At 38.4% G+C, this 27,849-nt stretch overlaps 1 protein-coding gene across 1 annotated transcript in view; it reads right to left on the minus strand.

The window, feature by feature from the left end:
- Positions 1 to 27,849, minus strand: part of DGKH (diacylglycerol kinase eta) — a 200,060-nt gene that overhangs the window by 108,155 nt on the left and 64,056 nt on the right. Inside the window, exons 3-4 of the mRNA XM_036932386.2 lie at positions 20,570 to 20,680; positions 18,451 to 18,531 (exon numbers count right to left, since the gene is read on the minus strand). Coding sequence (XP_036788281.2) covers positions 18,451 to 18,531; positions 20,570 to 20,680 — 192 coding nt within the window. The remainder of the gene's footprint in view (positions 1 to 18,450; positions 18,532 to 20,569; positions 20,681 to 27,849) is intronic.

Here is a 27,849-nt window from a genome sequence, read left to right on the forward strand (position 1 = left end):
AAGTAATTTTTTCTGAGATGTTAATAGATGATAAGAGTTTAATGCATATTTCCCCCCAGGGTGTTTGATTTTAATAGAAGACTAGGAAAAGTATAATGTCAAACAAATGTATTTCTGGCACCAAGACCAAGAATATGCCACAGGTATTTTCAACACACAGTAAAATTTAAATCAATAAAGTAACAGAAATTTAGATGAAGAGGAGATATTATCATCCTGATGCAAGACCATAAACATCTGCCTTCCGGCTATAAACACTGTGGCATCTGCACCAAGTGCTTATAAAGAAAAAGAGTAGTTCCATGAGATCCTGAAACACAAACTTCACAGTATCTAAACGGATGTAAAATAACTTCGATATACTGGACTAAAGGTCAGACTGAGGTTGACAGGTAATATATATACATGCAGCAATCTCATTTATCTCTACAGCTGGATATAAAGAAATGCTGCTATGCAGGCAGCACAATATGTAAATATGACCGTACATCATATTACTTGGTGGCTAAACTAATATGGTCTTACCTGTTCCCTTTCTAAAATCTAAAATGATATAAAAATATTTTCAGATGTCTAGAACCATGTTTTGATTTATACACAAACACAAATACACACTGTCCACTGAGAGTCAGAGAGGACTGTGAAAGTCATTCCGCCCTTTCGGTTTTGGCTGACTGATCATCTCTCTAACCGATGAGTCATTTAAGCTGAATAACAACTTACTGATCTTAGCAGGCATTCCTGTAATATAGACTAGGAAAAATCAAACATCCCCACAGGCTCTCAAAATAAAAAGGGAGGCATTAGTCATGAGCATGAGGAAGTCTATCCTAGTGCTGCTTATTTTCCCATCTAAGAAGTTATATATCATCTGTGGATATAATATTTATTTCAAAAATCAAAGTATGAATCAAGTAATTACCTATACATTGACATAAATGACTGAGAATTCTGTAGCATATATATGAAACATTATGACAAGATTCCACTAAAAATTGCAATTATGAAAAAATTCTCATGGAGTTTTTAAAATATATAGAACAATTGTTCCGAGAAATCTACTAACTTTAGCAAGGGAAAAGACATCTGGATGAGAGCAGAGCCTTTCTGCCAAAAACATGCCTGTCTTCTTACCTACAGGAACACATGACTACAGACTTGCTGCAAAAAGACAGTATCTCATTGATTCTTCAGTCATCTATGTAAATTAAGTATGGAGTTAATTTTGTTAAAATATACTAAAAAGAAAAAACACAGAAGCTAAATTGAGTTGTCTACAAGGAGTTACAAAAAAAGTAAGAATACTGTTAGAGCAAAAAAAAAAAGGATGATTCCTTCACTGAAATACTGAATTGAGTAACTATGGTCAATTCAGTAAATCTTTCTCTTTTGCAGCTTCTGCACACTCAAGCTTGTTTGAAAAAAAGATGGCTAAGAGAAAGAGTTCAAACCTAGCAACCATATTTTTGGGGATGCCTGCTGAAGAAGGAGGGGTCAAGTGCAATAATGGGAAAGATTTGCTTTAAAATACTTCAGATAAGATAAGGAAAAGAGAGCAGATGAAGCAAGTGTGGCAAACATCTAAATAGTAGGAGTTGGGCTGTGGAAATGTGGGGGTTCATAATGGTTATCCTGAGTTTGTACATATTTGAAATTTTTCATAGCTAAAAAATAATGTACCCAAGCACTTGAGAACCCCCAAGCAAAGCTCTTCAAGGAACTAAGAAGGTGAGGGATCTGGGTGTTTTAGCCTCCTTTTATGCATACAGACCCTCTTCAAGCCCTGGACCTGAACCCAGCTTGCAGGCCACACCTACCAGGACTGAACTGAGTATGACATTCTTCCTCCCTGTGCTGTATCGAACTCAGGTGAGGTGAGTAATGTTCTCCTCCTCAAGTGCCCTAAAACGTTTACAAAGCTAATGAAGTAAGATTTCTGATCACTAGTTGAGATTGAGTGGGATGGACAGAGCTGAAGACCGCCATGAAAATCTTACTTCACCAATTCTTGAGCTTTGGTGACTCTGCTTAAGATTAGGTCACTTGGTCATAAAACCTACTTTTTGACTAAGGGATCAAGGCTTCATAACAATGTCATTTTCAGTGTCCATTTGATTTTCCTCTATAACCTAATGTTGAATTTTTTTATTGCCTGAGAGTATCAAATATAAATAAAATATAAATTCTGATACTTCCACGAAAAAAGAAACACAGATTTCAATGCTATCAGTATCAATCTTCTTACTATACACACAGTATTTCCAAAGGATCTCATGTTCTAAAAAGCACATTTTCCCCCTTAGTTTTTGTATTTAAAAATCCAAAATACTCTGAGGCTAAACTTTTATTGAAAAGCATTTAATAAAATATGAACACAATAAAACAGAGACATGTAAAATGGCAGAATACAAACATTTTTCAAATGAGCAAATAAATTCAATATTACATAACTTATATACTCTTAGAATAGTCTACACAAAACTATAAAAAAAGCAGTCTATTTAACATCTGTCTGGGACTATCTTGTCTTTAAGGTTTTGTTATGAAGTAATGGTAACTTCCTAGAAGCCTCTGGTTCACCACAGAACCAAAGGTGGAAGGATATAGTGAAACCACAGAAGGTAAAGACAGTCCCTGGGTAGGCTTTGCTCCCTTGCCCTACTCTCCCTGCAAAAGAGACATGGCAGAGGCCTCAGGGAGTCTACCAAGAAAGACTGTCAGTGTTACTTTTTAGGGTATCCTATTGTATCATTTATATAGATAAATTCCATGTATAATAATAAACTACTGTTTCTTTGAAGAATGCTATCTCATAAAGAAAGTCTGGACCCATATCAGTATTAAAAGTCTCTTAGAACTCCAGCAAGCTATAATTATTAAGGTTTAGTCAATCCCTATTGTATCAGTTTCCTATTGCTGCTGTAACAAATTATTCCCTTAGAGTAGTGGTGGTCAGAAGTGTAAAATCAAAGGGTGTAAAGGGCTGCATTCCTTCTGGAGGCTGGAGGGGAGAATCTATTTCCTTGCTTTTTCATCTTCTAGGGCTGCCTGCATTCCTGACTCATGGTCCCTTCTTTGTATCATTATAACCTTCTGCTTCCATGGTCCCATCTTCCCTGACTCTGATTCTGCTTGCCTTCCTCTTATGTGAACCTCTGTGATTACACTGAGCCCACTCCAATAATCCAGGATAATCTCAGGATCCATAACATCATCACAATCACAAAGTCCCCTTTGCCACATAAAGTAACATTCACAAGTTCCAGGGATTAGAACATAAACATCTTGGGCTTCACTATTCAGCCTACCATACCCACAACATAAATATACTACATAATTATAACTTTTGATATTGTAATACTGAACTGATAAATCAATGACACTTGTAATCTACTTTCTTACTATATTCATAATTTCAATTAGTATCCATGGGTACAACCAACATTTCTTTAAAGAAATTAATAAACAAGTCCATTAAATAGGACACTTAAGGTCTCTGTTCATAAATAAGCAGAATGATTACTCCTGTATCATCATACATTTTCAAAGTGTTTTGCTGTCTATATGGTCACATGTTATCTCATTTAATTTTTCATATAACTGGCCCATATGATAGGTAAAAAGAAATATAACTTGTTTAAAATTGCCCACTTGGTAAGTAGAAGAATGAGAATGTAGTCAGATCTTCTGGCTTCAAATCACAACCACTTTAGAGCCCAGATATAAAACCAACCATATATGGTCAATTAATATACGATAAAGGAGCTATAGACATACAACGTGGAAATGACATCCTCTTCAACAACTGGTGTTGGCAAAAACTGGACAGCTACATGTAGGAGAATGAAACTGGATCACTGTCTAACCCCATACACAAAAGTAAACTCCAAATGGATCAAAGACCTGAATGAAGTCATGAAACCATAAAACTCTTAGAAGACAACATAGGTGAAAATCTCCTGAATATAAACATGAGCAACTTCTTCCTGAATGCATCTCCTCGAGCAAGGGACACAAAAGCAAAAATGAACACATGGGACTATACATCAAACTAAAAAGCTTCTGTATAGCAAAGGACACCATCAACAGAACAAAAAGGCATCCTACAGTATAGGAGAATATACTTGTAAAAGACATATCCGACAAGGGGTTAACATCCAAAATGTATAAAGAACTCACATGCCTCAACACCCAAAAAACAAATAACCTGATTAAAAACTGGGCAGAGGATATGAAGAGACAATTCTCCAAAGAAGAAATTCAAATGGCCAACAGACACATGAAAAGATGCTCCACATCACTAATCATCAGGGAAATGCAAACTAAAACCACAATGAGATATCACCTCACACCAGTAAGGATTGCCAACATCGAAAAGACTAAGAACAACAAATGCTAGCAAGGATGTGGAGAAAGGGGAACCCTTCTACACTGCTGGTGGGAATGTAAGCTAGTTCAACCATTGTGGAAAGCAATAAGGAGGTTCCTCAAAAAAATAAAAATAGAAATACCATTTGACCCGGGAATCCCACTCCTTGGAATTTGCCCAAAGAACACAACTTCCCAGACTCAAAAAGACATATGCATCCCTATGTTTATTGCAGCACTACTTACAATAGCCAAGATATGGAAGCAACTTAAATGTCCATCAGGAGATGAATGGATAAAGAAGAGGTGGTACATATACACAATGGAATACTATTCAGCCATAAGAAGAAAACAAATCTTACCATTTGCAACAACATGGATAGAGCTGGAGGATATTATGCTCAGTGAAATAAGCCAGGTGGAGAAAGACAAGTGCCAAATGATTTCCCTCATTTGTGGAGTATAACAATGAAGCAAAAGTGAAGGAACAAAACAGCAGCAGACTCACAGACTCCAAGAAAGGACTAGTGGTTACCAAATGGGAGGGGTGTGGGAGGGCAGGTGGGTAGGGAGGGAGAAGGGGATTGAGGGGCATTTTGTTTAGTACACATGGTGTGGGATCACGGGGAGAACAGTGTAGCACAGAAAATGCACATAGTGGATCTGTGGCATCTTACTACACTGATGGACAGTGACTGCATTGGGGTGTGGGTGGGGACTTGATAATATGAGTAAATGTAGTAACCACATTGTTTTTTCATGTGAAACCTTCATAAGAGTGTATATCAATAATATCTTTAAAAAAAAAGAACTGATGGTAGGGGAAAAATGACTGTGAAGAAACTAGTTTTAGAAATTTATACTATGAGAATAAACAGATTAATGTTTAAGACATTAAAAAAAAAAATCACAACCACTTTTCCCTGTTAGACCAGAGAAGCAGGGTCTGTTCTCAGCTGCCTGTATGGGCCACTGAACCATGTTGAAAGTGAACCCCACTGAGCTATGATTTGGTGTTTTTGGCTAAAAAATCAACTGTTATCAAAACAAATATGTCAATACCAAACAAAAGGGTTAAGATATAGAAAGTTTCAGAGTAGCAATACAAAATATTTCCTTAGTAAAAATTTTTAAAGAACTAAGCTATAACTTCATTTAGCTTTACAAAAATAGCTGTAACTATATCTCATTACTAAAAATATACTTAGTTTACCAAATTGGTTTTAAAAATGTTAAAAATTACTAATCAGCACTCTAAGGGCGGACCAAAATCAATTAATATCAGTACAGAGGAGCCATATTTCACAACTACTAGAGGTAAACAGAATTCAAAACTGAAAGGCAGGCTACACAAATCAGCTGCGTGATTCTATGTAGTTTGATTAGTGTTTGGCAAGTGTGCAGGCTCCGCTGGACTTCAACGCCCAGAAGTTTGAAAAGCAGAGTTTACTAACTTCCCTGGCAACGTATCTAAGGAGGTCTCCACTTTCATTCTCCATCACAACGTGCTCTTCTTACCTTTATGGCACTTGCCCCACTCACATATTAACATCTGATTCTTTTCTGACTCCACCCAGCTCTTGACTGGTTCACAACTGTGTTCTAAAAGCCAAACATAATCCTAGCACAGAGTATATGATGAGTAAATATGATGGGTTAGATGAGTTATAACATTATGAGCAAAATGCTGAAGGTTACCTATTGTCAGAATTTTAAACTTACACTCTCAATTTGAATCCATCCATTAAATTATTTACTCATTCATTACAAAACGTGAAGAGTGCCTATTTTATGCTAAGCAATGTTGCAGCCCTGAGGAGAGAGATGAAATGCCTAGTCCTTTCACTCCCGAGGCTGGCAGTACATGGGCAACACAGATAAGTAAACCTAATTGCAACACATTAGGTTCCCATCATCTTCCAAAACACTGAGGTTGGTTTACGTAATCCTTCAAGATCTGGACCCTTATATATGGTCTCAGCACCCAGGGTGCACCCAGAGCACAGTGGGCAGTTAACCAAGACCAAAGCCTCCACAAACACTCTGTTGGGGAGAAACTCAAGCAAGGATGAAAGGGTGAGAGTGGTTCTGAGTGTATGTCTGTAGGGAGGGAGTCCAAAGGAGGAGAATTTGCAACTTAAGGCAGGGATAGCACAACCTAAGGGCCACACAAACACACAGATGAAGAAAGGTCAAGGTAAGGACTGGGTATTTAAGTAGTGTGATGATAGTAACAGGGTGAAGAACAAAGAGAAGCCAGAGTGTGAAGAGAAGTAATCTTGAAAAACCTTTAATCATGCTAAGGAATATGGATTTCATCTTTACTAATAAATGGCTTTAAGCAGGGAAAAGACACTAATCATTTTCGAAAAGATGATTCTGGCAGCAGTGTAGAGTGTGTAGAGTGTCAGCTCAGTGGTCAGAGACAACTCTTATTAAACCGTGGAAAAGGCACTGCAAGACCTGAGGTCAGGGTGGCAGTGGGGCTGCCATGCAAGAGCTTTCCATGAAGGTTTGAGCAGATCTGAATAGAGATGAAAAGGATTTAATAGTTTTCGTAGATGAAGAATTAATGGGAATTGGCGACTAACTGGTTGTGAGGAGTGACAACGAGGGAGCAGTTCAGATGACTGCAGCTTTCACGTTTGGAATGAAAATCAGCTTACGAGTTCAAAATACCAAGAATTACCACTTATAGAGTAATTATAACAGGCTAGGACCTGTGTGTGCTAAATTATACGATACTAGATTACATTACATTGTATTAGATATCTTATTTCATCCACACAACTCAAAAGTAGCAATCCATGTTACATTTGAGAAATCCAAGGCTCAGAAAGGTTTGTAACCTGTCCAAGTTACAAAGTACATATAGGTTTTGCAACTAAATTCTGTCTTCCTAAGCCATCTACTAGAGAACAAAGGAATGGCAAAGAATTTACTGACATTATTCTAGAAGAACAGACAGAAAAGGCTGCATGTACGGCTTCCTTTTTTTCCTCTTAAAAATACTCAGGGCCATTCCACAGTTATATCTCAGTCCTGTACACACTTGTACAATCCTTAAAGATGACCAAGAAGAGCTGCTGGTAAGATAATACTATGAATAATAACTTAGTTTACTAACATAGGGCTTTGCAAGCCAGGCACCTTTACAGAACAAAATACTGATACGATATATAATCATATATATATATAGCATTATATTTGAGGTATTACATTGTACCTGGGATTCTGAGAGGCACTTTTTTGTTTTTAGTATTGATTGTAATAAAAAGGATCACAGTGATTTCAGAAATAATTTATGTAGGCTGTCACATATACTTCCATTGTAAATTAGCAGTGAGTATTATTAGTTAATGGATACATTAAAAGTTTCACATTCATTTAAAATTTTCAGACTGTACCAAAGATTGCAACAATGCATTAGCCTCATTCCCTTGGCACAAGCTCTTCTGCTTTGAAACCATAAATTGCTTTGTACAGAACATGTATGTAATGGGAAGTTTCAAAACAAAATAATTATCTTGTTTGTACTGGTCACCAGAAAACTACAGATTTCTAAAACCTAAATTTTCTATTCACTGTAATCATACTTAAGGAACAGAGAAGATATCTGAATATGATAGATGCTTTAAAAGAGCCATGAAAATAATACCAAAAGAGTACTTCATGTTGTTTTAATAGTTTTTAAAGCATATCATTCCATTTTCTACAAAACATCACTACGTCATCTTACCCATCATTTTTAATTCACAATGTCTTCTTTTCACTCCCCACAAACCTGCCTGTATTCTCATTTTCTACCCTTAGCTACAGGCAGCATTTATATGCCAATCCTCCCAAATTCAACAACTCTACTCCAATTTCCTCCTCTCCCTTCTCTCTTCCCTTTGGACACAGCTGTCCAGTCTTTCCCCCAAGATCTCTCATTCATCTCTCCTTTTCCTCTATTATAGGTGGTCTGATAAGTACTCTTACTGTGGTTTCCTTGGACACTACACCAGTGTCCAACTTGGGCTTCCTGCTAAACCCATCAGTTTTGTCAAATGCATCTATCTGATAGGAAGCTGCCAAAAAGGGTTCCTGTGCGGCACTTACAATTTTTTTTTTTAATAATGAACATTTGTGATTTAAAAAATTCAAAATATATTTAGAGTGAAAAGACTTCATTAGAATGAAAGGTCTTCCTCCCAAGCCCACCCCCAGCTAACCAGGTTTCCTTAAAAGGCCAATATCTGTCAGCTTCTGTGTATCTCTCCATATCCTCTGCATATACAACAAATATATGGCATTCTGAGATTTAAATACATGTACGCACATACAAACACAGAGAGTAACATCTTACACATGCACACTGTTCCACATCTCACTTTTCCCACTGAAGAAAAAACTTGGAGTTCAGTGAGTATTGTTATAGAGAAAAATTCCTTTTCATGGTTGCATAACATTCTACTGGGTGAGACACTTCATAATTCAATTCCAAACAGTCTCTAACTTGCCCATATGGATTGTTTCCAATCCTTTGCTACTACAATGTGCAATAAAATCCTTGTACATACGGCTTTGCACAAATAAACAGTACATTTCACTACTGCTCCTGATTCTGATGACATGGGCAACATTGATAAATCTAAAGACATGAAAAAAACTTTCTTCACAATCCATCCTGTAAAGTGTGTATCTTGATCATATTGCGTTAAAGCTCATGTTAAAATTGTTTAGCGGTTTCTCAGCAGTCACTTTGCATACAGTCACATCAGTCCTTCCTGGTGGGCATGCTTCCAGCCGTCCTGCAAAGGCACGTACAACCTGAAGCGAGTGCCCATGAACAAGACTTCACCTATACAGAACCACTCTGAGTTCTGACAAAGGGTCACCAAAAGAGGATTGGCAGCTTTGTCCTGAAAGCTTTTCTCATATTATGAGCCTAACAAATAGGGCAGCTCTAATAATACTGTTAGACAACTATGAAAATTTAATTCTTGCTACCATCCCTTATTGACAGACTTCTGAAAAGAAAATTGCCAGGGTTTGTGCAGAAAGCAGACCACAGAGGCCAAATGCTCATCCCTTATAAACATGAGATACACAGAACAGACATACATACAACACATAGAATACTGTGACTCTTCCCACTTTATATATTAGCCAGGCCTATGAGACTTCTGGTTACTACCCTAGTAACTACCCACTGTCAGTCATACTAAATAGCGCTGTGCTAGAGTGTTACAAAGCATTAGTGAAGTGGGTAAAGCATCCCCTTTGCAAGGACAAGAACTCTTACCAGCTGATCCAGACAGACAGTATCATTAGGCCATGCCTGGATCGATGGAAGAGTCTGGATCAATGGAAGACATCACTCAATGTTGCTGGAAGGGGATTAATTAAGTTCTGATGTCAAGGGTCAGGTTATCATATGGCCACGCCTTCTACTCTAAGATGTTGGCTCTGTTCAAGAGCTTCCTGCTACTAATCTGATTTTTTCCTAAGATTTAGAGATCAACTTCTGCCTTGAGCTCCATATGGGGAGCTTACCAGGTGCACCTGAAAGTATCCTGGACAGTTTGAGCCTTCATAAACTCTGATCAGCTAGCACAACCTGAGCACCAGGACTGTCCAAAAGCCTTAAGATGTGCGACCAGCAAGTCTCATCATGTGACGACCAACAGAACTTCCACAACAGCAGCACAACTCCAACTGGGTGGCACTCACCCTGCCTAACAGCAACAGGGAGATTGCTTCTGACTCCACGTGTCTGTTGCTGACTAGCGTGTACTTGATCTCCTGTAAGTACAAACCTGACTTTGCCTTCAAGCACTGTGATTTGGTCTTGGCAAAGTTTAAATTGGATCCATAGACTACAGAAATGTTTAAGGCAGAAACTAGTGAACTGAAAATGAAAATCTTTTAACCTACCTGAGACCTATCTCAATGCAAAGGGTGATCAAAACTGCTAATCTTCTCTTCCGTTAAAGATAATTAGTCTAATGACCACCACAAGACCTGATATTGTGTGGCAAGAAGCATCTACTCATCATTAGTGGGTATGCTGTTCTACATAAACCTCCTCACTGGTGAGGTAGTAAGGATTCACTAGGAATGACAAGATTGAACTAAACCTAATTAAATTAAAAATGATAGTTATGGATATTAAAGTCATAATTATAGGGGCTTGGTGGTGTCTGTGCACACCAGGACAGACCACCTGATAAAACTGACCCACGTGCCAGGACATCCACAGGCTGATGACGCCAGCAAGCCCAGGTTCTCAGAGCTGCAGTTTCCACGATACTAAGGACATGCTCACTGGTTCTTGACTGACTTTACAAAGTCCATTTGAACGATTTAGCGATGGCTTCTAGTGAAGATGGAGACATTCGGAAATCTACTTGAAACGTTCACAGAAAGGTACTAATGAAGGTGGAGACAAAGGCACAGTGCTTCCACCCACGCCTTATCTCCACCCCATGATTTTCGTCCAGCAGCAAAGGACCAATGGTTTCTTGCCTTCTAGGACTTCAGTCTGATGATGCTCACAATGGCTTTAAGAAATCTTCCTCTGGGTTATGCACTCAGAAAAGATGAAATGCAACATCACTAAATGAAGAGATAAACGTGATACACCCACAGAAACAATGATATTTTATTTCCAAAAACCTGGTATCTATGTTACATAAAAAGGAATACAAATACCAGACTTAACTTTAAAACTGTCAGCTTTCATAGTATAAATACATCTAAACTGAGTATAAGTCAATTTTAAAAGGTAAAACAACAAGCACTTAAATTGTATTAATGTGGTATCATTTCAGAGCACTGTAAGATCATTTAATCAACACAGACATAAGACATATGAGGTTTGCCATTATCAGGCACCTAGTAATTATGTGCGACCACTGCAACAACTAATCATAGGCAAGAATCAGGTTTGTAAGACTTATTGTTGGTACAAAAATAGTCTTAGTCACGATGTAAAGACTTCAACAAGGATACAAGTATCTATGGGTTTATTAAAATTCAGCATCATGGGGTAGAATTAGGAAACCATGTTTTCTAAGCTAAAACTTGAAATGACATTTTTCTCCCAAAGAAAAATAAGAGTTTACAAATATCACTCATTCATTCAACAAGACACATTCCTTCATTCATTCAACAAATACTTCTGGCCTTTCTCCTCTGTGCCAGGCCCCGGGTCAGCCCTGGGGACACGGTGGTAAAGAAGACAGCTCTTGTGCCTGCAAAGGAATTTTGTCTCCACCATCTCTCCTCACCCTCTCCCAATACACACACCATGCAAAGGTCTCTCCAGCAGCATTCCTGAAGGACGGCCACATAGCTCTTGCTGTGAGGTACAATGCGACAGCATGTATAGTGTCCAGCACAGTGCCCAGCAATCGCTAAGCCCACTCCTCCTTGCCTATCCCAACAAACCCCACAAGCTGAGAGCCCTGAATTCTGCACTAGCCTGTGCAGAGCTGTTAGCCATCCAACCTTGAGAAATTCATTTCAGCACTCGGAACCTGAGTCTGCTCTGAGAACTCTCTTCTTGAAGGCCTCTTTCCGTTCACAGGGAAGAGATGACTAGGGAGATTTCTAATAAGGGGCAGAGCTGTTACCTTACAAGAGGCCTGCCTGTTCTATCAGATGACTCAGGTTAGAAAGTTCTCTTTTACATAAAGCTGAAATCATCCCTCTGTGAATTCAACCACAGGTCTTTGTCCTGTACACCGCACTATACAAAGCCCACCTACTGCCTTTTATACATGCTAATCCCTCCAATATGAAAAAGACATGTCCCATTTTCCCAAAGCTTTAAATTAAAACGTGCCCTTTAATGGCAGTCAATCCTCATAATTCCCAGGCCTTTTTATAATATTGGTTACCTTACACGTGAGCTCTTTATCAACATTTCTGTTTAAAATATAGCATCCAAAATAAAATGTAGTATTCTAAATTTGTAATATGACCAGAAAGTGCTTGCTATACATCCAGTGACCCAACACAAGACTCTAGGATTGACGGAGGAAAAAAAACAACTGAGCACATACAAATCCATTAGAGGAACATGACCTGAACCATCCTTGTTTACAAGTCACAATAAAGAGGCAGGAGAGCAGAGGGTGAAGACTACAGACTGAGGCCAGAGGTGAGTTCAGATTCTAGCTATTTATGCGTTAGATATTATCTTCTCTGTCTCAAGTTTCTCATTTATAAAATGGGGAGCATAATAGTACGCACCTTATAGGGTTAATACCTTATGGGATTAATCTACAGAACTGAATGGGTCATCAGATATAAAGCATTTAGGGGAGATACACAGTGGTTACAAGCAATATTATCAAAAAAGGTTGAGAAATTATTTAAGTAATTCATTTATTTTGGTGATTAAATACCTGTTTTGTGATTTGTGTTAAAAAGTGATATGAAAAGGAAATAATTTTTCTTTATTTCCTTTGTAACTAAAGATTGAGATATTAATGGACAAAAGTAAACTGACACTCTCTTAGGTTCAAAGGATGTGTTCTCTCTCTTAAGAGAGAAGATGAACTGAATTATATTAGTGGAAAGGAAGCTAAGGAGAAAATAAACAGAAAGCAAACATTAAAGAAACAAATTCTTAACATTTTTCTCCTCCCATTAAAACACAGCCTGGTCATTTCAACTGTACTCTGAATGCATAATTTCCAGCATTTTATGTGCCATAACAGTATGTTCTCTTTACTGGTTTGCTTTATGCATACTTTTTAAGAATGCATAACCTAATACTAATCAACTTTAGTCATGTCTACTATGGCAAGTGACCCCTGAACTAAAATGACTCTTTGTTCCAGTGCTCAATTAGCACTAAAAATAAGTACTCTCACATGGTATCTGCACTTCATAAAACGGAGTAAACCAGCATGGATGTGCAGTAACCATGGTATTTCAAACACACTTGTAGATCACTCACTAAAAATGTTAAGAGTGGCCAAATAAACCAAATTAATTACCTCTGTATTTCTTTCCAGTTAAAAGGGGGGGGGCATTCTTTATAAGCTTCCTAGAAGTTTTAATGTCAATTCAATAATTTCTGTAAAAATGATGACTCATTTTCTTAAGGTTTAACCTAATCTTCATTAAAATTAAGAAAAAAAACAGTCATTGCAACAGCACACTCCAAAAGCCTAACATAGACCACATGATTATGATGACTTTCAAATCACTAAAAAGCTCACTTTGGCAAATAGTATTTGCCTAACAAGGAACAATGTGTTTTCATTCATTACAGAATGGTTGCTTTTCCCAGTAACGCTTATTAATATGAGACAAAAGTGGAAATAAATCTTTACTGTATCCCTGAAAGAGAGACGGGATGGAATGTTTTCTCAAGATAATGTTCATCCACAACCTCCTACAAAATTCCCGAACTTTCAGGAGTTGGCAACATACTATCACTTGTGAAGAGAATACAGGGATGATAAGTGCATGGTAACAGCCACTGACGTTTATTAAACTGTATCTGCTCACCACTGTGCTAGGAAATGCAGTGCGTTACCACATTTCACTTCATCCTCATAACCCTGTGAGACAGGTGGCGTTGTTATCCTGAATTACATATTAGGATTGGGATTAACTAATTTGTCCAATGCCACCAGGACCCAAACCCAGCTGTCTGACTTCATAGTCTAAGCTCTGTAATTGGAGAAATCAGAAAAAGCAGGGGATATGCCTATCATGATCAGTGAGAAACACCCAGAGAGAGCAGGCAAAGACTATCCAGACTATCCGAACAGAAGGAGTATGATGTGATATATAAAGAATTTAAATCCAATGGAAGAACCCTGGATTGGACATCAGGAGGCCCGGGATCCCTTCCAGGGCAGCACCAGTGTGACCAAGGGGAAACCAATTCTCCCCTCCAGTTTGATAGAAGAACACATTCACATACAGAACAGAGGCGTGGTAAAGATAAAATGCTAAAGTGAAAATAAAACTAAAAAAAAAATGTCAAGGAGAAAATAAAACTCCAAAACATCATATCAATAAAAACATAATAAAGAGAAAATGAACAGTTAAAAAGTGAATGACAAAATGAAAAATGTATTATAAAATCCACAGTCATGGACAATGCCAAGGTAGAACTTAAAACTACAAATAAATGAATGATAAACATTATCTTAAAGGCTTATGGAATGCCAACACAGTTGTCAGGAATCGTTCTTTTCCATTCTCTAATCGCATCACTCATACCTAATGTCACCGGAAATGCTTCCAGTGTTAGTGGGTTCTGCTGTCCTTGCTGCCTGTTGCAGAAGACACGTGTAAAACTGTAACCATGGTAAAAACTAGCCTGATTAGGTAATTAAAACATACATGTGCGTGTGTGTATTTTTAGTTTATCATATCTGTTTATTTCAAACCGAGACCTGGAAGAGAGGAGCCCCGCTATTCTGTGAGACCAACAGAAACTGTGTGATAATAAATGGGCATTGTTTTAAGCCACTGTTTGTCGTACTTTGTTAGGTAACAAAAGAAAATGAATACATGAGGTGATTTAGACAACCACAAAAATAAGACAATTATTAACTCCAGAGATGGGGGCAAAGGACTGTGCAAGAAAGGAAAAGTAATGATCACGCAGGCAGGTCTTAACCATGTCTGCAAATCCTCTGACTCTACTCAGTGGTGTCTACGTCCCCTCCCCTTGAAGCTCAGCCAGTCCTAGCCACCCGCTCATCATCAACAGAATATCACTCAGTAACTGCCCAGGTTTAGCCAGCTTCTGCCCTGCTCTCTAGAACTTCATTCTAGAATCCATTGTACTGGAGAGTCTGGTAGTGGGTTTGGGGGCAAAGCACAGCCTTTTCACTTTCTGTTTACTAATTACCGATTTTCCTTGTACTATTGTCCCTTGTCAATATATCAACCTTAGAGATTCCCTGGAGTGAAGGAGTGGCTGCAGCAAAGCAGAATTTAGCTGTTCCTGGATTCCCCAGCTGTAGCACTACTACACTGGGCCATTCACCTTTGACGTCAAGTAGCCAAAAGCGCAGCGTCAGTAGCAGTCACTGTAATCCAGGCAGGTGGGAAATTTAAATATTTAAAGATAGGGAGGATAGTCAATTACTGGTTGAAAACTTCCATTTTATACCTTGGAAAGCTTATACCCTAGAAAAGTTCTATTCCATTTTATACCCTGGAAAGACTGATTTGCTGTAAAACTCTAAGCAATCTGCCTAACATTTTAGCCTCCACATTTCTAGTCCAACAAACCTCAGAAACAATATTTAGCGGAGTGAAGAAATTTCTTGAACTTATTTCAACAAAATGTCTTCTCATGCCTACATAAACTTTCACCTTTATTAATTAAAATCAGCAAATACTTATGGATAATGTACTATGAGGTAAAATATAGAGCAGAGTCACTGTCTTCAAGGAGGTTATAATAAATATTAAGTACCTAACTAAACAGAACGCAAAAATACAGTTAGTTCTAGAAGAAAGGTACAATAGAGGAGACTGCATACAGTTGGAGGTTTAAGAAAGAGCTGTACAGAGGATTTGAATAACTATTCCCCAAATTTTTCAGTTTTCACACCACATCCTAGACTTTGTCTACCTGAAATTATTGCATTCTTCACCTAAATTTTGGAACCCTCTTTCAGACTAAACTCCAGATCCCTGTTGAGGGGAAACCCTTATTCCCCTCCCCTGCAGGTCTCCACGGAGTGGAGGATTATTGCTCACTCCCCAGGGAGAGCATGTGGTTCATCTGACTCGTCACCCTACCCGACCTTCACTTGGGAGGAAGGAGGAATAAGCAACATTTTGGCTTTAGGCCTGCAACAGTTTATCAGAAGCTCTGTATTTAGTGGTTGTTGGGTCCTGTTCAGCTGTGCGTAAAGCTGCCCCTTATTCCTTGTGTTACATTCTCAAAAACTGAGAACCTAAAGGGAGAAGATGGATGAGTTATGGATCCCTCAAACATTCACAATCCAGTATGCCCTATAAACCACCAACCCTGGATCACCTTAGTTGTTCTCTACCCCTATCGTAAAGAAAATGCTGTAGGCATTGGAAAGAAGAACATTACTAAACCTGACCTCCAATCTTTGGAAGACACTATTTACTATCTTGTAATCTTCTATGGGTCCCTGTTCCATTTCATTTCTCATTTTCTACAGGAGTTCCTCCAAACCTACCTAAGTTCTCAATCATAGCAGATGATCTTGTCTTTAATTTCACTGAGAAGACATCAGTACAGTACTTGGGTTTGAAGTGTATGATCCTCCTGCCCATACATGCTCCTTCTCCTCGTCAGAGCTTATCTCCTCCCTGTGCTCTGGGTCCCATGCCCCTCAGCTTACCTACAACCATGCTGCACCAATTATCCCCTCTCCTGAAGCTTCAACTTATGATTCTAACAATTCTTTCCTCTCTTCATACAGACTCAAAACCCATTTTAAAAACAAAGCAAAAGAACAACCACAACAAAACCAAAACTCTCTGCCTGCCTGAACATTCTTCTCACTATACCGGCTCTCCTTGCGACAGCCACGCTTTTAGAAAACGTCACCTACGCTGGCTGCTCCGCCTTTCCACTTCACATCTGCAGTGCCCCTGAATGCATGCCCACCCTCCCCTGAACTATTCACATCCATGTCACCAACTAACCTCCAAGCTAAGAAATTCAACAAACGCTTTTCATTCTTCTTGGACTTGACCTCCCTGCAGCACTTGACGTTTAACAACTTCCGTCTTGAAACTCTCTTCTACTGGCTTTTCATGACATCGTTGCCTCTTGATGCTCCCTCTACATTTCAGCATGCTCTCTCTCAGTCTTTATTGGTCAAACTTTAAATTTCAACATTTTCCCAGGATTTTATTCCTGGCTCTCCTCTCCTCAAACTACTCTCCCTGGGGAGAGGGGAATTATCCCACATGCCCATAAATTAGTAAGACTAAATCTGAATTCACCTGCTTCCCCCCCCACCTGCACGCCTACCAGTGCGTGCCTCGATCTGTGTCCATTGTCTGCCCTGCCCTGGCAAGCTTGGGTGAGGAACAGAACCATTTCTGTCAGTAGTGGTGGCCTCCAGGAGCAGGGACTGGGAGTGTGGGTGGGGATGCAAACAGAGCCAGAGCAATGTATCTTAGGGGACCTAAGGAATACGTACGTAGTGACAGAAAGTACCCCCAATGGACTTTACTGGACTAGACTCTGAATATCTTCAGGTAAGTAATATATATATATATATACATTCATCTCTAAATCTCTTGTGGTTAAGCACAAGTGCCTGGCACACAGTGAGTACTCAATTCATATGTTTTTGAATGAAAAAAGTAGAAAAAAATCGGTATGAGATAAGCTCTCAGGAACTGGTAGAATTTCAACAGCCACAGACATAGGAAGAGTCCTAGGAGTTACACGGAATGGGAAAAGCACAGCTACAGACAGAAATACTGGGCTGCTGGGGTGTGTGTGCCAGGACAAATAATCACCAGCAACATTCAAATGCTCAGACATGCCATTTTACAAGACTTGAAGATGCAGTTGCAGATTAATTTGATAGGCAATGGCAAGCCAGTGAGACCTTTTAAGCAATGTGATTTGCTAGTGCAAAGGAATTAACTAGAACAGAGAATACCTCTTAAGTAGCTACCAAATGAATTACCTAAGTGAGAAGAAATGAAGGCCTGAACTACAGCAACTGTCTAAACTACAGTAATAAAGTAAAAGTAGATGAGAGGAGAAAAATGTTATTTTTATAACTGAAGGCAAAAAACTAGCTCTGGGATATTCAAGAACCATGGTATTAGCTCAAGTATTAAACTTTAAAAAGGTGAAAAATTCATAGCACTAAAATTAATAGGTCTAAGAAAGGAAAAAGATGTAAATATTCTCTAAAACACACATTTAATACATTGATTCACTGACCCAAACAATCATGAATGTACTTATCAAGTTCATTGTGTCAGTAAGAACTCCAACACCTAGAAGGTGACACACGGTTAGTAACCGGAGAGGGCTTTCTGCACATGCTTAGGAAAGGTTTTTCTAAAAGTTCTGAATAAGGAGTTAGCGGAGTATCGCCATACCGTGAAGCTGTTGTTAGCATTTTTTGTGCTTGCTTCAGCCACACTGGCATCTGAGAGGTCGACTTCATCAAATATCAGAGACTGTTAATGAAAAAGAGCACAAACACATTAAATGAAAACCTAACTCAATGCTCCCAATAACATTTTTTACTATCAGGTCATGACTATGAATCTATGTCAGTGTTTAGAAATAGAAAATGAAGAAAAAGTTAACTTAGTGATACTTTTTCTTCTTAGGAAGAGTGAGGAAAACCACAAAGTGCAACTAACCCATGAACCCAAACTTTTGGACTTTAAGGAACCCCGTAGCACACTGTTCCGATGTAAAATGCTCTGTGCTTTCCAGAAGCATCATTTATGGAGAACCTACTAAGTGTATGACACACACATACTCACACACACAGAACAGTATCTCTGAACTCCTAACAACTTTGCAGAAAGTCAGAGGCAACACCACTGTCCCCACATTTGCTAAGTGAGAAATGAGAAAAACTATTTCTGGCTCAGATCAAGGTGAGTTCCTGAACTTCCTGAACCTCATTTTCCTCATCTATAAATGTGTTCAAAGGAGATGATGAATGTGCTCTGCAAATACAAGATGATGCTTATTTTGTACTCTTAAGGTGGTTTTAATAAAAAAAGTTTCAGTGGCAAAAACTCCCTAAAAATGGAATTTTTAAAAATGTACAATTTAGAGATTAGGAAATTCTAATTCAGTATATATCCTTGCCACTTTTAGTCATTTGGTCATTGTCCATACTCAATGTTCTCGCAGCAAAGCAGATGTAACAGTGCACCCCTAAAACTGCAGATAAGGAGGCCCTTTCTCTGATAGCTTCCACTATACCCCAAGATCTCCAGAGGGTTACACAAGTCCACGTGAATCCAAGCAATCTGAGCAAAAGACTTGTTCCCTGACTAGAAAAAACTTATAATCTAGCACAGGAGATGGAATAGGCACAAATAATTTGAATGTAATATAGACAATTAAAAGCAGAAGAGAAGAGATACTACAAAATGCTGTGAAAGGTCATAGATAATTTCTCCAGCAGAAAACACTTAACCTTTGCCTTGTGAATGATGGAATAAGCCTCTTTGAGGGGATAAAGAGAACAGAATTCTGTCAAGTAGAGATGAGGCAAGGCTGAAATGAAGGCTATCAAGTGGTTGATGCTGCCTAGAGAAAAATGGGAAAAATCAGGGTGGAGCCGGATCAGGACAGCACTGAGCATAATGACTTTCACAGTAAGATTATTTTATTTGGTTATTATTTCTACAGCTGCATAAATTAAGAATTAGGTTTGTTTATTTGTTTTTACCTCCTGGTGTATAACTCTACTAGTTATACATTTTTTAATATGGAATTATTAATTTTTCAACTGGTACAGTAGCAAGAAATCTTAATGTCAACTTTTGAAGGAATACTCAACTATCAGTTTTAAATGAAGGCTCATCATATTTTTCACCCAAAACTACATCATTCTTATTTATTCAACTGTTATGTAAAAATTATTTAAAACCTTGATTTTATTTCACTATGAGTTTTATTCTTAACTGCTAGCATAATTGAATATTTCATGTTAGGCACTGTGTGAGCATTTCATGTGTATTATCCCATTTAAGCCTACTTTCACCAACAGGCTGTCCACAGCCACGCCACTGGAATGTGCCGGAACTGGGATAACAACTCTTGTCTGACACCAGAGCATGGACTCTTAGAGGCTATAGCAGTTCTCTCTCTCACGGTGAGAGAAAGATTTATAGGGTAAAAAGTAGCAAGAAAGGGAGGAAACCCAAAATTTTGAGCTTATTATATTTAATAAGTCTATACTTAATGTTTCATTTCCATTATGGAAATGTTTCATTAAGGAAACAAGACAGGAAGAAAGAAAAAACTATGCTAGAATCTTCCTATAAGATCTTCTTTAGGGGACATGCCATGAAACTGACTCAAACAGACTCCCTTGCCGTGGGTCTAAGATGGATCCCATTTACGCTGAATTCATGTAAGAGCAGTAAGGTTACAGCGAGCCTCAAGACAAAAAAACAGGTTGAAGAACCAACATTTTAAATCCATCCACAATCTCAAGTGTTTGTAATTAATATTCTTTTGAATTACCTTTGAGTCCTTTGCATAATAGAGTGTACGACCTCGCAGTTTGAAGTATCGCTTTTTCCACCTTTGGAAAGAACTGGTTTGCTTCAATAGTTGTCCCTCTTTAATACTGGTCTGGGAAGAGACACAAGCACAACGACATGATTAAAGTGAAATTCAAAACCAGGTCAAATTCAGAATTAATGATACACTATCACTAACATTTTGAATATTATTTCCCATGTCCCACAAATTATGAGGGAATATTTTCTTCAGCTTTCCGTTCAACCAAGAAAGTACACGTTCAAAGCCCTAAAGAGCAAAAGTAAACCTGACATAGTTCCCAGGCCTCCAAGCAATAACAAATAGTATGGAAGAGACATGAACATCGGCTAATACTTGAAACAGAGTGTGATGCATCCACTGCCTTGCACATAGTAGGTATGCAATAAATGGCACACAGAGTGGAGGCACAATATAATGTATTGGGTAAGAAAGTCATAGGCTCAGGAGCCAGAAACCTTGTGTTCAATTCCTGGTGCCACTACTTAGTAACTAGATGATCTTAAGCAAGTTTACTAAGCTTCATGCCTTTTTAACTCATTTATAAAATGGGGGTGACAACAGGACATACCCTTCAGCATTGTTGTGAGGATTAAAAACATGTAAAGGACTTCCTGCATGGCACATAGTAAGTGCTCATTAAATGTCAGTTATCATTAGCTATATGTTATTGTAACAAATACATATTCAAAGCATGGTGCATAGTGGTCCAGGGAAGGATGCATCAGCTCTGCCTCAGAGGCAGTGAAAGAAGTCCTCACAGAGCAGAGCCTGGGGTGGGTCTTGAGATGGAAAGGGTGTTTTGATGTGTGCAAAGGCAGAAAGGTTTAAAACAACATGAGTATTTGGGGAATCTTCAGAGAGCTTTTGGTTATAAATTCAAGGTAGGGTTTGCAAGGGTAAGCAGCAGAAGATGTGACTGGAAATGATAGGCAGGGGCTGTGTGCCTTTGGGCCAGACCTGGAGCTAAATACTTCATCTATGCAAGTTCACTTCATGGTCACTAGCAAAATACTTGGAACCCCTCTGACCTCAGGTAGTAAGCACCCTCTGTCCACAACGGAGCTTTGCTTCTCAGTGGCCTGCACACTCCTCCCTTAGGTATGGACACTCTTTACTCCATCCTTCTGAACTGCTCTCCCCTCAGATGTCCATCTGTGCAACTCCTTCACCTCCTCCAAGTCTCTGACCTTCTCAATGAGATGACCTCACTGACTTCCCTTTTAATAATACAACATGCTCTTCATTTTCCCCGCCACCTTGATCTTAGTTACTCCCCCACACAGAGTACTCTGCATCTTCTAACATATAATGTAATTCACACATTTATTATGTTTATTGTGCTACTCTTATTAGAAGGCCCCTGAGTTTATTATATCTAATAAAGTTAAATATAATGTTTCATTTGAATTGGAAGGGAAGAAGAAAGGATGTAAGAATGAAACTACCCTTTATAGCAGACTAAACTTTCAGTCTTGCTGTGAGATTGTCCTTAGGAGACATGTCACAGGACTGGTTCAGTTAGATCTTGGGATGGGGTCCAAGATGGATCACATTTATACCAAATTCAAAGAACAGTAGTAAAACTATAGGAAGACTTCAAGACAAAAACAGCTTACAGAACCAAAATTTTAAATCCACCCCACTGGATTGCACACTGACATATCTCAAGTGCCCAGAACATTATCTGGCACATAAGATACTGAGATCTATATGAATGGATAGTTGGTACTGAGGTTAAACCCAGGGCTGTTGACTCCAGACTTTATTCCCAACTTTTGTACTATACTATCTTTCATTATCAATAAGACATAAAATATTAAGAAAAGTTTGTTGTCATAGTTACATTATATTGATGTTTACTTTCAATTTCAGTTAAGAGATTCTCTCAATAACTCACTTTGAGACTGTCCTCCAGTAATTGTTGTGAGATCATTACAATTTAATGGTAACAAAATACTTTTGAAACTTCAATACACCAAACAACTCAATTTGTAGTCAGACAGACAGACTTCAAGTCAGGCTCCACCACACACTTAAGAACATGAACCTGGGCCAGTTACTCCAGCTCTCTGTGTCCCAGTTTCTGCTCCTCCAACATGGGAATAATAATGCCAACTTCACAAGCTTGTTGCATCTAATTTAATTATACAGTAATGCCTGGAGAGCACTTGGCACACTGTCTGAATTACAGAAAACACTCAGTAAATGGCAGAAAGTGTTATTATTATGATATCATTAGGCTATTAAGTTCAGGGAGTGTTTGCCAGGCACCAAATTATAAGAGCTTCTTGAAAGAAGGGAGTATATGTTTGCAGGCCACTCTGAGGGCAAATAACAGCTGGAGCAGGAGAGTGTCAAGAGATGAGGTTAGGGGAGATATGCGCCAGGAGATGCTGGCCACAATGGGCAGTTTGCCTTTTACTGTAAGTGCAAAAAACTAACGGAATGTGTGAAGCAGGAGGGTGAGAATGAGGAAATGGGTGAAAAGCAGAGCACCGACCCCGACACGAAGCAGCTGCAGTATTTCAAGGGAGGCACTAGAAGCTCGAACTAAGGTTGCAGCGTTAGTAAGACAGAGAGAAGTAGAGCAATTTGCGATGTTATTTCAGAGGCAGAATCTGCTGGACTTGCTTGCTAATAGGCTGAAGGGCAAAAAAGAGGAGATAATCAAGGAAAAGTCTCCACATTTGGCTTCAGCAACTAGATGCAAAAGATGGAGAGAGAAAGGGGTTAGAGAGTGTTATGTGGTGAGCTGCACTGCTGTCCTGCTATAATATCTGATGCTACCCAGGGTAGAGCGCCTATCATTCTTAAATCCACACAGAGAACTGAAACGCCGTACAAATAGAACTTCCAATGATACTCCAGTAATATAAGTGAGTGTATTAGGATTTTTGTAAAGTTCTGTTTAAGGCAATGAGGAAGAAAACTTCATGTTTGGCCTATTTATGTTCTATAAGCACTGTTTTAAGAAAGCATCAATTCCTACTTCATTCTCCACATGGTTATTAAAGTAATTTTCTAAACTGAAAACCTGGTTATATTATGTCCCAGCTAAAGCCCTTTGTTAGTTCTCTTTCGTCTGCAGCATAAAGTCCAGACTTCCATACATACCACAGAAGACCCCTGCAGTGCCCAGCCTCATCGCCTGCCCTGCCCATGTTCCTCCCTCTGCCCAAATGTCCCCTCCTCAGTGTGCCTTTTCTGAAAGCACCCATTCATCCAACTCTGATCTAGGGCCATGCCCCTCTGACAGCTTCTTTGACCCCCAGGAAGAAGTGATCACCCCAGCTTTGTCCCTCTAAGGCACCCTTAGCCTATGTGTGTAACTGCACCTGTGCCATGGAATGGAACCAGTTTACATGCTGTGGCCCCACCATGCTGTGATCTTCAGAAGAGCAAAGACTGCATCCTGTGTATTTTAATAACGTCACTATCTAACACATTAACTGACACCTTAGGGCCACCATAAATGCTGAACTGAACAACTTTAAATGTAAAACAATATGTGAGGTAACTTTGGATTTTAAAAGAATGAAACAATCAGAACAGGTAATAATGGCTGGAAACGATTTTATAGTTTCCAGCATTAGCCAGTCTGAGCCTGTTTCTTTTCATGTGTTTAAAAACAGCAGATATAATGCACAAAGGTGTATGTGCTCCTAAATGCACACTTTGGGAGAACTAGGCAGAGGGATAGGAAAAATGTCTACCTATCCTGATTGCAAGAATATTGTTAGTTTCAAGATGATCCTTACATAGTTACCTTCAAAGCATATAATGTATCTGTTTTTTTTTTCTATATAACTTTATGTTTCTTAAATCTTGTATAAACCATGGATTAATCTGCAATGTGTGTGGCTGTGGGGAATACAAATATGTGTAAGATACAGTCCTTATCTTCATGCATTTACAAACTTCTCTGTTATAATATACAAACAGTTCATTTTCAATTCTTAAAGAAAAAAAGAAGAAAGCATTCTGAGGCTAGTTTGTTTTCCTAAAAGAAACATGATTTAAAAGATTTAACTGGGAGGCAGTTATTCACATGAAAGTTAATACTCAAAATAAACTTCTGTTTATATATGGCTAGCTAAACCAACACTTCTTATAAAAGAAGGAGCATAACAAAAAATGATTAATTTGCAACAACCCTAGCAAATATAAACATATAATCAAAGTGTGGTTCAGAGAAAAACATGTGTTATTCCAAAAATCTCAAAAAAATACAATGAGAATACTAAGTGAAAAAATGGAATCATTCTTTAAAATTATAACATTTATTATGTTCAATATTAATGTTCAACTAGAAAAACACATTGAAGTTGGTAACAGACATAAAGTTATCATCAATTATAATTAAGAATGTGTCAAAATTAAGCATTAAATTTTAATTTTATTTTGTATACAATCTCTAGGATAAGGGATTGAACTGAACTCTCCCCTCCCTCAAAAAATGGCTTAGAAATTTACATTTAACTGCATTTAGTCATACAGTCTGGCAGATAATAGTTTAATACTCTCTGACCCTTATGAACAGTCAGTAAAACCATATCCAAGAAGCCAGTTTTCAAATATTCAAAGGAAAAAGTTAAATGAACTTGGCTTTGAAAAAACTTATTTCAATAAAGTGAACTTTAATTTGAAAGATCTCTGAACTAGCTGGCTTTCTAAGACTGTTTAGTCTAATATCTTAAAGCTGTGGAATTGTTCATTTCACACTCCTTGCTTAGAGCAAACAGAAGTAATTTCTCTTTCTAGGATTTCACCTAAAATTTCAGAAACAAATCTGTGTCACAAGCTGAAGTTCCTCTGAAAGAATACTACTTTAATGTGCTGAGGAGTGTGCAACTTTACAAAGAGCCATTTAAAGAGCCTTTTAGTAAAGCTAAGAATCTTTGAAAAGTCATCTAGTTGCTGCCTGAGTTATCTGATAAATGTACATTTTCAAATGTTGGCTTTTTTTAGGCCATTCAATAGGTGTGGCAAAAAGCATGATATGGTGAAGTGGAAATGTCAGTGATGACTCATCTTTTACAGATGCTTTCAAAAATTCCAGAAGAATCTCTAGCTCCTCCTAGTCTTGTCCCAATATGACCCCTTAACTCTCTTCCAGGGAATGGGAATGGAATTTGTGATGGGAGGGTTGGGTTGTCACGGACTGAATGTTTGTGTACCCTGCAAATTGAAATGCTAACCCCAACGTGATGGTATGAGGAGGTGGGGCCTCTGGGAGGAGATGATGTCATGAGGGTGGAGCCCTCATGAATGGGATTACCGCTCTTACAAAGTCCACTATGTGAGGACACACTGAGAAGATGGCAGGCTTCACCAGACGCCAAATCTTAGTGCCCTGACCTTGGACTTCCTAGCCTCTGGAACTGTGAGAAATAAATTTGATGTTGAAGCCACCCAGTCAGTCTATGGTATTTTTGTTACAGCAGCTGGAGCAGACTGGGTCAAGAGGTTTTCACACTAAATATTTTGTATGTAATCATTTCTTTCCTATCTCTTTTAACTTTTGTCTACTCCATCCCACAGAGATTTTTTTCTTTGCCATATACATTTCTTTATCCGTTTTGTTATATAAGCTCCAGGGATGCTGTCTATGCCCTCTTGAGTGTCTGTACAGAACCTATAACATCAGAATTCCATCTGACTTTAATAGTAAGCCTCTTTGTACAGACTCTAGCCCCTAAAGCAGAAATAATACCTATTTATCACTATGTGTTATTAAGACATGTGAGACAATGGATATGAAAGAATACAAAATTCTCTTAAAATGTGGTATGACAAGATATTACCATCACTAATGTTAGTCCTCATCATACATATTATTTATTATAGAAAAGGTTCCATCTCTTCAATGTGTCTCTCTCCACTCCTCCTGCCCTGCCTTAGTTCTAGCTCCTCCGACACCCTTGGACTCAACAGCTCCCTAGCTGTTCTCTACGCTGTCAGTTTTTCCCACAACTAGTCTATTCTCCCAAGGTGGACAGAATTACCCCTGAAAAAACAGATTTGACCCCACCACTCTTTGGTTTAATATGTTCAATGGCTTCCTGTCCCCCATGCTATAATCCCACTCTCTTCCTTCCACTTAGTGGCCTACCCTTTTTAACAGCTTTGCCCTCAGGAGTCCTCCTAAATTCACCTAATAATAGCACAGAAGAGGAGTAATTGCTGATCCCCAAATCCTCCATGCTTCCCTATGTCCAAGCTTTCTCATGGGTTCTTCCTCCTGCTCATAATATTGTCTGTGCTCTGGTTCTTCTGGTAAGCCCCCCACCCTGTCTGATCATCTGCCACGGCTCAAGCCCATCCCATCCTCTGCGCACCCACAGCACTATGCTCGTACACAATTTATAGCATTAGTCTTCCTGCATAGGAATTGTTTTAAATTTGTGTGTGTGTGTGTCTCTCTCACATATTATTTTTCCATTCTACATACAGCCATGTACCTCATATAAGAAAAGCATTAATCCATGTTAATCAATTTAATGAGAATCAGGAAACAAATGAAATTAAAAGAATCAAGACTTTTTTTTATACGAACTTGAGGAATTCAATGGAGAAAAATATTTTGATTTTTTTTTTTCCAGCAAGAAAGAAATATACAGGCAGAACATATAAAAGAAATAGACCTGACTCCTAAAAAGAATCCCAAACTGGGCTCTACTTCTGGTCCCATGTACTAGCTTTGTGACCGCAAATAAGTACTAACACCTACAAGCCAAAGTTTCCACATCTATAAGGTTAGAATAAATATCACCAGCCCTGGATTCCTTAGAATTGTTAGGATGAAACAAAATGATATGCAAATATAATTCATAAACTCATAAATGCTATACAAGTATAAAATTTCATAAGTAAGTACTATTTTAGAGGGTCATACTTTTAGGAAAAGGTGTTTTAAGTGGGACTGACACAAGCTAAATAACTACTACTCCTGACCAAGGGCCCAATGCTTATATTTAGAGAAATAACCACAAAACGTATACATAAAGCATACAGCCGCAAATTGTGTAAAGTTCTCTAGACATTAAACAAAATAATAAATCATGCAATTGCACTTAATACAGCAATGGAGCAGAGTTTGCAACTGCTATATGATTATTTTGCTTCTTAGAACATGAGTCTTGTTTACCAGTTAGAATCAGAAAATGACAACAGCTATTGCTGGATATCACCACTTGGATGCCACTGACATTTCCAAACTCAGCTAACCCCAAATTAAT

Source organism: Manis pentadactyla, chromosome 17 (assembly GCF_030020395.1).
Source record: "Manis pentadactyla isolate mManPen7 chromosome 17, mManPen7.hap1, whole genome shotgun sequence".
Lineage (NCBI taxonomy): Eukaryota > Metazoa > Chordata > Mammalia > Pholidota > Manidae > Manis > Manis pentadactyla.